General features: G+C 36.5%; 1 protein-coding gene across 1 annotated transcript in view; it reads right to left on the reverse strand.

The window, feature by feature from the left end:
• Window positions 1-2,904: 2,904 nt before the first annotated feature.
• Window positions 2,905-12,958, reverse strand: part of LOC132556871 (sushi domain-containing protein 2-like) — a 55,506-nt gene continuing 45,452 nt past the window's right edge. Inside the window, exons 14-18 of the mRNA XM_060221320.1 lie at window positions 11,051-11,284; window positions 7,011-7,193; window positions 6,579-6,723; window positions 4,136-4,222; window positions 2,905-3,434 (exon numbers count right to left, since the gene is read on the reverse strand). Of these exons, the coding sequence (XP_060077303.1) occupies window positions 3,347-3,434; window positions 4,136-4,222; window positions 6,579-6,723; window positions 7,011-7,193; window positions 11,051-11,284 (737 nt within the window). The 3' untranslated portion in view covers window positions 2,905-3,346. The remainder of the gene's footprint in view (window positions 3,435-4,135; window positions 4,223-6,578; window positions 6,724-7,010; window positions 7,194-11,050; window positions 11,285-12,958) is intronic.

Genomic DNA, 12,958 nt, shown 5'->3' on the forward strand with positions numbered 1-12,958 from the left:
TGAGCAGTAGGGTGTTGGTGAATGTGGTGATAGTATTGAGCAGTAGGATGATGGTGGATGTGGTGATAGTATTGAGTGACTGAGTAAAGATTGGTAATGCGACTTAAACATTTTTAACAAGGAAAATGTCCTTTCCTCTGACTCTTTGAAAACTTAAACTTGTTCAACATTCCTATCTTTCGATATAGTTGTAACACATTTATCATTGAAGATAAGGTTCTTTGAAACGAGATGCCCTTTTTTTAAAAAGAAACATAATGATCAATTAGAGGTTACTGGACTAAAGGTTAAGTTTAAATATCAGATAAATTTGACTGATAAGTAATATATAATTTACTACCACCACGTGGAGGTTCCCTCTTGATACAAAGTTGACTACCAACACGTGGAGGTTCCATCTTGATACAGCGTTGACTAACACCACGTGGAGGTTCCCTCTTGATAAAGCGTTGACTACCACCACGTGGAGGTTCCCTCTTGATACAGCGTTGACTAACACCACGTGGAGGTTCCTTCTTGATACAATGTTGACTACCACCACGTGGAGGTTCTCTCTTGATACAACGTTGACTACCATCACGTGGAGGTTCCCTCTTGATACGGCGTTGACTACCACCACGAGGAGGTTCTCCTTGATACAGCGTTGACTACCACCACGTGGAGGTTCCCTCTTAATACATCGTTGACTAACACCACGTGGAGGTTCCCTCTTGATACAGCGTTGACTAACACCACGTGGAAAGGTTCCCTCTTGATACAGTGTTGACTAACACCACGTGGAGGTTCCCTCTTGATACAGCGTTGACTAACACCACGTGGAGGTTCCCTCTTGATACAACATTGACTACCACCACGTGGAGGTTCCCTATTGATACAACGTTGACTACCACCACGTGGAGGTTCCCTCTTGATACAGCGTTGACTACCACCACGTGGAGGTTCCCTCTTGATACAGCGTTGACTAACACCACGTGGAGGTACCCTCTTGATACAGCGTTGACTACCACCACGTGAAGGTCCCCTCTTGATACAGCGTTGACTTCCACCACGTGGAGGTTCCCTCTTGATACAGCGTTGACTACCACCACGTGGAGGTTCCCTTTTTAGGTAGATAGTCTTAAATATATAATATTTCAGTTATTTTCGAAGTATTTAATTTGGTTTCTCCTTTGACTGCTAGGACACTGCTTTTTCTCAATATAGGAGGTGCTGTATTGACAGATAATTTTCATAAACTTCCATGTTTATCAGCTATAATCACTAATGTATATTATAGACAAAAGAGAACCTAATACCCTGCCTTGAAGAAGTCCGGCATTATCAGATTAACTAATGATATAGTAATAGCAAAATATAGTTATCTAACCAATCTAAAAATTAACATGAAATAACGTAGTTTTTAAATTTCACTTTCGGTTCCTTGTGCCTCAAAGGGTCGAGCGCTTTTTATTTATCACAGAAAACTAAACAATCAGGACCTTTCTTTCAAATTTTCCACATAAAGTATGGAATAATTCTACGATTTGATACACTGTTCGGTGACCCAGCTGAAAAATAGAATGACATTTCTGTATCAGGGAATGATCCACTAATTGACTATTTTAACTTTTAAATATGAATCTCTAGAAAACTTTCCCAACGGTGCTGAGTAATAATATTGGTTCGAAAACTCATATATATCTCTCTTTCTAGATAACGGAATATGACTTATTTTTCTACTGTTTTGCAAAGATACCTGTTTCCGAAGAAAACAACAGATAGAGAAAAGGCTACGGCGTCCGTCCTAAGTTCTACAGCTGGTACGTCAGATATGGTGGCGTCCGTCCTAAGTTCTACAGCGGGTACGTCAGATATGGTGGCGACCGTGCTAAGTTCTACAGGTGATACGTCAGATATGATGACGTCCGTGCTGTTCTACAGCTGGTACGTCAGATATGGTGGCGTGCGTCCTAAGTTCTACTGCTGGTACGTCAGACATGGTGGCGTCCGTCCTAAGTTCTACAGCTGGTACGTCAGATATGGTGGCGTCCGTGCTAAGTTCTACAAGTGGTACGTCAGATATGGTGGCGTGCGTGTTAAGTTCTACAGTTGTTACGTTATAACACAACCAGTAGAAGTTTAGAGTGTGATGTTTCCATGACTACACAGTCACCTTCATCTCCTAACCCAACCGATAGAAGATTAGAGTGTGATGTTTCCATGACTACACGGTCACCTTCATCTTATAACACAACCAATAAAAGATTAGAGTGTGATGTTTCCATGACTACACGGTCACCTTCATCTTATAATACAACCAATAGAACATTAGAATGTGATGTTTCCATGACTAGTCTTCTTCATCTCATAACGCAACCAGTAGAAAATTAAAATGTGATGTTTCCATGACTACACTGTCACCTTCATCTTATAACACAGTTGATGAAGTTTAAAATAGATAGTTTAGAATCGACCATTTTTCCACATGTACTATATTCATACGTACATTTAAATCCAAAACAGTATATATATAATGGTCTTGTGTTCTTTTTGTTCTATTATCTACTGTTTCGTCATCATACTGATATATACATATTAAGGTAACAGTTTAGTCCTTGAAAGGTCACACTCAAATTTTCTACTGGTTGTGTAGCAAGAACTTCTACTCTAAAAACCCGTCCATGTTAATTAATCAATTGTATCGCATCGCTTTTGTTTTTATGAAAACACGTCACTACAAATACGTTAATGCTATGATAACGCAGACTTATGGTAGTAAAGAAGATTAAAGTTTAAAGTTGTCTAGGTTTTTTGTGTAAACTCTTTGTAAAAATATATCATCTATTAAACAAGCGACAAGAAAAATTGTTGAATGTAGAACAGATGGTCCAAGGACGCCTGAAGGTATACACATTGATAAGGAACCATGGTAGAAGGATGTGTTTAATGAAACATTGCATTTTCATCATGGGAAATGCATAGACCATAAAAATAATCAACAGAAATGTTTTTGATCAGTAAGCTTTCACCAAAGCTTATACACTTTTATCGGCAATCCAGGACAGCAGCTACTTTTGAACGTTTAGAGCATGATAAAGCACCGTTATGAATTGATCAGCATTGAAATTCTAATCCTACAGACATGTGGTGGAAAGCACTTCACTGTCATGACTAGATGTGAATAGAAAGCTCTAAAAGGAGTCCGAACACTTCACACTGGGTCCTTGGAGTAATGAATGTCTGTTAGAGTCCATTAAAAGCTCCACAGGACCTTGTTCTTTGTATTCACTTCTGCTTCTATACATGCAACTGACTTCAAATACGTTTTGAAATGACAGCTTTTTATCAAAACAGAGGATCTTCCTGACTAGAAGAAATATTCTTCAAATATCTGCGGATCGACGTAACTTGGTCGTGGAATTTTAAACCCGTCTCCGGAATTCAGTTGCTCAAGGCTGAAATAGAGATTAAGAATAATCAGTACACCACATCAAGCACAGAATTATTTTATCGTACGTCTAGGAATTTAAACCACATGGGATATTTTGAGGCCAGAAACATTTCCAATTACTGTTTAATTGTTTTCAGTATGAGGATGTGTAACACATGATCTAATACTTCGAAATTACTTTAAAGATAAAACTTCATATCAGCTACCGAAATTTTCATCATCTTGTATCACGGAAATAAAGCTTTGATTGTAATGTGAAAAAATAAGAAATCAAGCTCTCCTAATCAGTATATATAGTCGTAGATCACAGGAAAGGAAGTTTTGTCAGTAAAATCATTATACACTAACATACCACAGGATAACCGAACCATAGTAAAATTGTTAACGATTAGAGGCAAGCAAATGACGGCCCTCAAAACAAAGAGATTGCAGCCACAGTATCACAATATACCTACTAACTGAAAAATCAGAATTTGCTTTTACATTGTATCAATTAAAGCCATATCGAGATTATCGTGTTTCTATTATTGAATGTTTTATAATCTTTCATCAGATAACCCTACATCTTTAATCGTGTTTTATCATTGAATCTTTTAATTATCTCTCATCTCATCACCCTATATATTTTCCCCACTTTGCAATTTTTAATTCGATCATTCCATCTTTGAATGGGCCATATTTCCAAGCAAGTTCTCATTCACTTACATTTCCAAGAACTCCTCATTCTCAAACATAGGCCTTGGAATGTTTGACGGGGGGAATATAATGTGTAGATCTACTGGAGTAGACTCCCTGAAAAATGAAACAAAAAATAAGGTTAGTTATAGATATGACAATGAATTGACGTTGCTAGAAAAGAAATGGTTCTTTACTCAGAGAAATACATAAATGATTCACTGTATAGCAACCTCGAATCGGTATAATTATACCTGTTCACAACTCTAATGAACTATAATATAATTATATATAATACATTTCCATTTCGGTTGGCAGACATAAGTCCGTGTTTTAGGACCAGGCCTTATTCCTTTTTTTAATGAATGTGTCGTCGATGGATCATTTAGATATCAGTAAGTAAGGAGCTAAATGTTTAAATATCCTTTTATTTGTTTTAGAGGAAATCATAAATATCATAAATAATTATGAATTAATAATTATCAATCCATTTCAACACAAAGCAAGTTACAAAATTTCAAATGCTCTACAAAAGACACAAAAATAAATAATCGAATACAACAGAGTCAATTAGCTGATAAAACTATCATGCAGTTGTTTCATCCTGAGGTAAGGGTTAAGTCTAAGGGCCTAAATGTTGGATTTTGAATCTGTACATATCAAATGCATTATGACGTCATCGTTTAATGAATAATATGACTTTGCAAAATTTTAAGATACCTGTTCCAGTCTTTATAAGCAAAACAAATTACACCCGCATCATGTAAAATAAAAAGAGAAGCAAGCATTTAATTGGTCTTTATCGCAAACCTGATTTTAAAATAGTTTCGTGTCTTCCCGCATGTGATGTTTAAGAGTCGTCATTGTTATTAGTACAAGAAAAAGATTTAAACAATTTCCTGTCATTTCCACTATATAGACCCACACTGGTATCTTCAGAGACCCTAAAACGATGGATAAAATCGTATCTATATCCTTTAACTATAGTCTTCAAACTAAATTGCTGTTAAATCCTATGATCGATACAGGAAACATTTTAAATTCTATATTCATGAGAAACTGCATTCGACAGCATTCCAAGCTGTACAAATCTTAACCCGGGTTAAAGGTTTCCAGATTTTCTCTTTAAAAAGTATGTTTTCAGTCTATATCTCATTAGACGTTTCTTTGTTTACATGTTCATTAACTAGTGTGTTCCTAGACTCTCCTAGAATGTTTGATATCTAGTGTGTTCCTAGACTCTCCTAGAATGTTTGATTAATTAAATAATATCTAGTGTGTTCCTAGACTCCCCTAGAATGTTTGATATCTAGTGTGTTCCTAGACTCTCCTAGAATGTTTGATTAATTAAATAATATCTAGTGTGTTCCTAGACTCTCCTAGAATGTTTGATATCTAGTGTGTTCCTAGACTCTCCTAGAATGTTTGATATCTAGTGTGTTCCTAGACTCTCCTAGAATGTTTGATTAATTAAATAATATCTAGTGTGTTCCTAGACTCTCCTAGAATGTTTGATATCTAGTGTGTTCCTAGACTCTCCTAGAATGTTTGATATCTAGTGTGTTTTGATATCTAGTGTGTTCCTAGACTCTCATAGAATGTTTGATATCTAGTGTGTTCCTAGACTCTCCTAGAATGTTTGATATCTAGTGTGTTACTAAACTCTCCTAGAATGTTTGATATCTAGTGTGTTCCTAGACTCTCCTAGAATGTTTGATATCTAGTGTGTTCCTAGACTCTCCTAGAATGTTTGATTAATGAAATAATATCTAGTGTGTTCCTAGACTCTCCTAGAATGTTTGATATCTAGTGTGTTCCTAGACTCTCCTAGAATGTTTGATATCTAGTGTGTTCCTAGACTCTCCTAGAATGTTTGATTAATTAAATAATATCTAGTGTGTTCCTAGACTCTCCTAGAATGTTTGATATCTAGTGTGTTCCTAGACTCTCCTAGAATGTTTGATTAATTAAATAATATCTAGTGTGTTCCTAGACTCTCCTAGAATGTTTGATATCTAGTGTGTTCCTAGACTCTCATAGAATGTTTGATATCTAGTGTGTTCCTAGACTCTCCTAGAATGTTTGATATCTAGTGTGTTCCTAGACTCTCCTAGAATGTTTGATTAATTAAATAATATCTAGTGTGTTCCTAGACTCTCCTAGAATGTTTGATTACATAATATACCCATGTTAACTTTGCAGCTTTACCAACTAGCAATGTACTAAACAAAGGGCTGAAGAAGTTTAAAGTTATTATTGCATTTGACATGTTATCTTGAAGGTAGGCCAAAGTCGGGGTTTTTTTTAAACAAATTGGTATCACTTCAACCCAATGTGCTTGGAACCAAACATCAGCACCCTGGGCTTTTTGGTAATGAAAAGTTGTGACTTTTGGGCGGCAACTTTCTATATATATATATATATATGTGTGTGTGTGTGTGTGTGTGTGTGTGTGTGGAATTAATTAACTTACTCCTCTACAATGATTTTTCTCGGTTTTCGTCGTTGATATTGACATATCAAGCATATCACAATGATAGTGGCGAGAATACCAATACCAAAACCTCCTAAGCTGTAAATGATGATTTCTTGTGAATGCCCATCATCAGTCTGTACCACTACAAGCAGAACGTGTCATAGATACTTTAAAACGTGCCACAAAAACACATTCAATGAAACAGTGACTTATAATGTTAAGAGAAATTTTACTAACGCATACTTTTTTCGGAATTTAAAACATTATTCACATTATACGTTTTTAAATATCGAAAGTTGAATATGGTATCCTCATTTTTATATGGCTTAATTCTATAAGAAAAGAAAGTATTTAAAACCTGTTGCTTTTAAATCATGTTTGACTACGTTCAATGACAATAGCGTATACATTCAGTTTAAAAGTGATTACCTTTTTCTGCACATACTATACTGGTTCCGGACCATCTCCCATTTTCCTTACATGTCTGTCTGTGATCACCACTGAGAGCGACGAAGCCAGGCAGACATTCTAATGTAACGTTCGCTCCAGGAAAGTAACCGGTGATATTTTTCACACCATTCTCAGGTGTGTCTAAGTAAGGGCATCTCACCACTGAAGACAAAATCAAAGCATTGACATTACTGCAATTATTACAGTGACATGTTTTGAAAATATTTGACAATAAACCAATATTAAATTTTGTATTGACGGTACTGACTGATTTATTCAATGACCATCGCACATAAGTATTAAACAAGTAGACAAAGGAAAATTGTTCCCGAAGTAAAGCATCAAACTCACACTGACTCGGAGACTAAAACACAGAAACGATGAGAATTCATTGTACGCTACCACCTTCGCATTCCATTGGATGATTCATTTACAAATATCCTATCGCAATTAATATTACTAACAAAGAAGCCCCTTGACGCTTCAGACAGAATGACCACCATGACAAAAAAGGTATAACTCTAGGCAACACGCCGACGTGTATGAGCTTATTCATTACATTTTGTTTTTTTTTAAATTTTAGACCAAATGTTCAAAACCAAATGATTAAGTTCATGACTTCGTTTACTATTCTTAAAAGAATATAGATACAGATGGAAATACAGAAAGTAACGTTAAATGTTTATATCCTTGACAACTGATTTAAAAAATTATCAAGAATTTCAGAGGCGGCAGCTGTGGCAGGTTTCAGTCAAATATAGTAAGTCGGACTGTCGTTGATTTTGTGTGATGAACAAGACATGTGTTGGTCATATCTCTAAGAACGGTGTTTGTAACCTGTGTGACCGTTGGCTCAGACCACAGCATTACTTCCATCCTCGAGTTTCGTTATGCCGACTAGGAATGTTATTTCCCTCTATTCTATAGACAGACAGATGCGGCACTGCGATAATCCAAACAACTGATGATTTTTGCGAGCGATAAATGTTTTGAATTAGCGAACGAAATTCAACTGAACAAATCTCAAGTAAAGTGAAGGAATTTGTTTTGTTCCTTGAGACAATCTTTTTATTTTTGTTTCTATGATTGATTTCCCTAAAAATGTTGGCAACTAATCCACAAAAATGCATTAGTAACTGATAATATCTGTATTATACACGTTTGGTGTACGACTGTGTGTGTCTGTCATATTTATTCATTTCATATGATAAATCAATCTTCCATACTTCTTACGCATACTCTGATGGCTTAATCAGTATAGGTACTAAAGAAATGACAACCAACACAAAGGTAATTCCTTCAATGACTTCCTGAAGAGCCAGGCATCGATGATGAAAGAAAAGAAGAACGAGCAACGAAAATACAGCCGGATTCTTCTGTCGGAAGACTCCGTGACAGATGCGCGCTAAGTACTTTCTAGTATTGTCCTATTGAAAGAGTGCCAGCGATTGATTGTCATTAAAAGCGCACGGCTACATGCTGCAGTATATCATACAGATATCTCTGTGCATTCCTATTGTCATCCATATTACGTCAAGGGAAACGATGACGCAAGGAAATCGCTTCCAACCCTTACAACCCCATAATCACAACCCTATAATAAACATTCCGGTGTACATGCATCGCTTTAGTTTTTATGTGGAATTTCTTTCTTTTGAACATGACAAAACTTGTCATTAAAGTATCACTATCTCTCATTCATAAGTATAAAATGCAAATCTTCACGGAAAGTGAAATCAATTGAATGTGCTTCAATAAAAGTTACCCACGAGACGATGTCTCCAAATAATAAAAGTTACCCACGAGACGATGTCTCCAAACAATAAAAGTTACCCACGAGACGATGTCTCCAAATAATAAAAGTTACCCACGAGACGATGTCTCCAAACAATAAAAGTTACCCACGAGACGATGTCTCCAAATAATAAAAGTTACCCACGAGACGATGTCTCCAAATAATAAAAGTTACCCACGAGACGATGTCTCCAAATAATAAAAGTTACCCACGAGACGATGTCTCCAAATAATAAAAGTTACCCACGAGACGATGTCTCCAAACAATAAAAGTTACCCACGAGACGATGTCTCCAAATAATAAAAGTTACCCACGAGACGATGTCTCCAAATAATAAAAGTTACCCACGAGACGATGTCTCCAAACAATAAAAGTTACCCACGAGACGATGTCTCCAAATAATAAAAGTTACCCACGAGACGATGTCTCCAAATAATAAAAGTTACCCACGAGACGATGTCTCCAAATAATAAAAGTTACCCACGAGACGATGTCTCCAAATAATAAAAGTTACCCACGAGACGATGTCTCCAAACAATAAAAGTTACCCACGAGACGATGTCTCCAAATAATAAAAGTTACCCACGAGACGATGTCTCCAAACAATAAAAGTTACCCACGAGACGATGTCTCCAAACAATAAAAGTTACCCACGAGACGATGTCTCCAAATAATAAAAGTTACCCACGAGACGATGTCTCCAAATAATAAAAGTTACCCACGAGACGATGTCTCCAAACAATAAAAGTTACCCACGAGACGATGTCTCCAAACAATAAAAGTTACCCACGAGACGATGTCTCCAAATAATAAAAATACTAAAATTTGTTTGAAGATTTAAGAAATTTAAATAGTTTGTATTTCAGTTTGAAAATAATAATAAACTCTTTGTTTTTAAATTAAACCTTGTCGTACTCATAGCAGCGTTTTTGTGTGTAGTACCGTATGCCACCTAATAAAATACACGCAAGTTAACGATACCTCGGGTTAATCAGGAGTTTTCCGAACTCTAAAACACACAAGTTTGTTTTGCCATCTGAAGCACTGTATGCATGTGTATTACTAGTAAACCATAGATGTGCCTACATTGCATTAAAATGTCACTTCAAAAATGACAAATGCTGGAAGACGGTAATCTTCCTTAATTGTTTCAAGGCGGTAAGACATATAAACAAGTAACTGTACGTGTTATCCATCTTACTATTTCTAGGTTAATGCATGCCGTTTCTGAACGAAATCGGCATGTCGACGAGCGTTCCACATAATCAAACACTACCAATAAGTTGAAATCTATCTGAAGTCTTTAATTTCCTGTTCAAGTAAAGTCAGCAAAGAAGGCGTTACTTTAAGGTAAGTATTGTGGTAAATGTCATTTTTTAATCTTTTTTAGTGACGACTACAGTTAGAACCTCAATTTTTCAAAGTTCAGCTCGCACTCACGTTTGCTAGGATACGAAATGGACAAAGCATTTAACACTGAGAAAGATGATACTTCGTGACTTACCCTTTACTAAATCTTCCTTCAGCACATTAACGTGACTTACCCTTTACTAAATCTTCCTTCAGCACATTAACGTTACTTACCCTTTACTAAATCTTCCTTCAGCACATTAACGTGACTTACCCTTTAGTAAATCTTCCTTCAGCACATTAACGTGACTTACCCTTTACTAAATCTTCCTTCAGCACATTAACGTGACTTACCCTTTACTAAATCTTCCTTCAGCACATTAACGTGACTTACCCTTTACTAAATCTTCCTTCAGCACATTAACGTTACTTACCCTTTACTAAATCTTCCTTCAGCACATTAACGTGACTTACCCTTTAGTAAATCTTCCTTCAGCACATTAACGATACTTACCCTTTACTAAGTCTTCCTTCAGCACATTAACGTTACTTACCCTTTAGTAAATCTTCCTTCAGCACATTAACGTTACTTACCCTTTACTAAATCTTCCTTCAGCACATTAACGATACTTACCCTTTACTAAGTCTTCCTTCAGCACATTAACGTGACTTACCCTTTAGTAAATCTTCCTTCAGCACATTAACGATACTTACCCTTTACTAAGTCTTCCTTCAGCACATTAACGTTACTTACCCTTTAGTAAATCTTCCTTCAGCACATTAACGTTACTTACCCTTTACTAAATCTTCCTTCAGCACATTAACGTTACTTACCCTTTACTAAATCTTCCTTCAGCACATTAACGTTACTTACCCTTTACTAAATCTTCCTTCAGCACATTAAATTTGTCAATGAATTTGGCAGTACTTCTGGCTATAGCTTCATTCCCGGTAACTTGAAAGTCAAATCGACACTGTACATTTTCCCCACACATTTCCTCAGTACCATTCCGTACTGGCAACACATCAGTATCACTGAACGTTGGTATAAAGTCATTTGCTTGACGAACAGCACTTGAAAATAATGACTGGTTTTGGATTACTTCCCCTTAAAAAGAAAGAAAAAGAAATGAGTTGAATGATAGCATCTGAGTTTTTGAAGTCACAATGATGAAGCGATAATTCGGCAGTGCACGATTAGTGATAGATACACATATACAATATTGAATATTTCTTTCCTTCCTGACTTTCTTCTGCCTCTAACACGTTTTTAGACTGATGGAAGTTGTATTCGATTTGAAAGAGTTGAAATAACATTGAAATCCCCATTCCTGTCTTATAATGTTTCCTGATCTTCAGTAAAATGAGTACCTGTATGTATCAAACATTAGTTTATAGATATAAGGTAAGAATAGACATACTTTCGCTTATATTTATCCCTCAGGCCCTGATGATTAACCGATAGTAATTGTATTTCAGCCACAGCTGTCGATCAATAATAGGTATAAGAGGTCCATAAAAGAGATAAGAAAAAGAACAGAGACAGAAAGAGAGATTTGATAGAACGGAGAATGAACAAAAGACATCACTAGAGTGGTCACAGAGACATCCATTGACAGCTCGTATTTGTTGTTTCTTCCGAACGCTGAATAGGAAGTAAACATCAAGATATCATCAGTCAGAATGGCTGCCCGTGCTATAGAATTTCCTTGAGAATCTCTTCATTTCTTTTCGTGGGATCTTCGAAGATGGTAAAGTCTGTCTTTATCAATTTCGTGGGATCTTCGAAGATAGTAAAGCCTGTCTTTATTAATTTCATGGGATCTTCGAAGATGGTAAAGCCTGTCTTTTTCAATTTCGTTGGATCTTCAAAGATGGTAAAGCCTGTCTTTATCAATTTCGTGGGATCTTCGAGATGGTAAAGCCTGTCTTTATCAACTTCGTTGGAGCTTTGATGATTCTATTCCTTTTCCATTGGTGTGTAAACTTAGCGGTGATCTTTCTTACACGTTCCATTTCGAATGGACAATGTCTATATCCACACTAGTTTATCTAGTTTCGTAGACACAGACTTCACAATCCTACTCACACAATCCACAACACTTTCGAAGCCTGGAGTGTCTTCAAGTTCATGTATCCGGAGTGAATTATACTTCCGTGCTGCTCAAGATCGTTGTGGCGAGCTTCCATGGCGTCCTTGGAACACACACACTGTAGATCACTAACTTGTGTCTCTAAATTTCCATATTTCCAAACGTCTGGCGAAGATTATCGTTAGCTGGTAGAAAACCCTCCATTTTAGCTGTTCTTTCCTTCGCTTCCTCATCTTCGTGTAGCTGACAGGGATGAATTCTCTTCAGTCTTTCTTCCATTTCTTGTTCTTTGGTTTTAACATCCGATGTTCCTCCCATGCTCTTCTTTCTTCCGGCCATGTTTTCTTCAAATTATGTATAGTGTCAAGTGTCTATACATCTGGTGTATTGTTAACATAATCCAGGCAAAGAGGTATAGTGTGCTGTGAAGAGTAGGCACTCAGTAGGGAACCAAGTTTTTGCCCTACAGACGTATAAATAACACATCTCCAGCACTTAACAAAACCTGATCTTATGAACGCATGTGCAATAGCTAATTTCGTCCAGATTTCCAATAGTACACACAGAGTTTGCACATCGTGTAGACATCTAGCGTACATTGCACATACTGTAACATCTCTTATACCTTCTAAACAAATCAGGAATGTTTACACTGATACTTCAGTATTCATTTACATCTCATACAAAAA

The sequence above is a fragment of the Ylistrum balloti genome, unplaced genomic scaffold (genome assembly GCF_031769215.1).
Source record: "Ylistrum balloti isolate Yb309-2 unplaced genomic scaffold, AGI_CSIRO_Ybal_v1 Utg370598, whole genome shotgun sequence".
In the NCBI taxonomy this organism is placed as follows: Eukaryota; Metazoa; Mollusca; class Bivalvia; order Pectinida; family Pectinidae; genus Ylistrum; species Ylistrum balloti.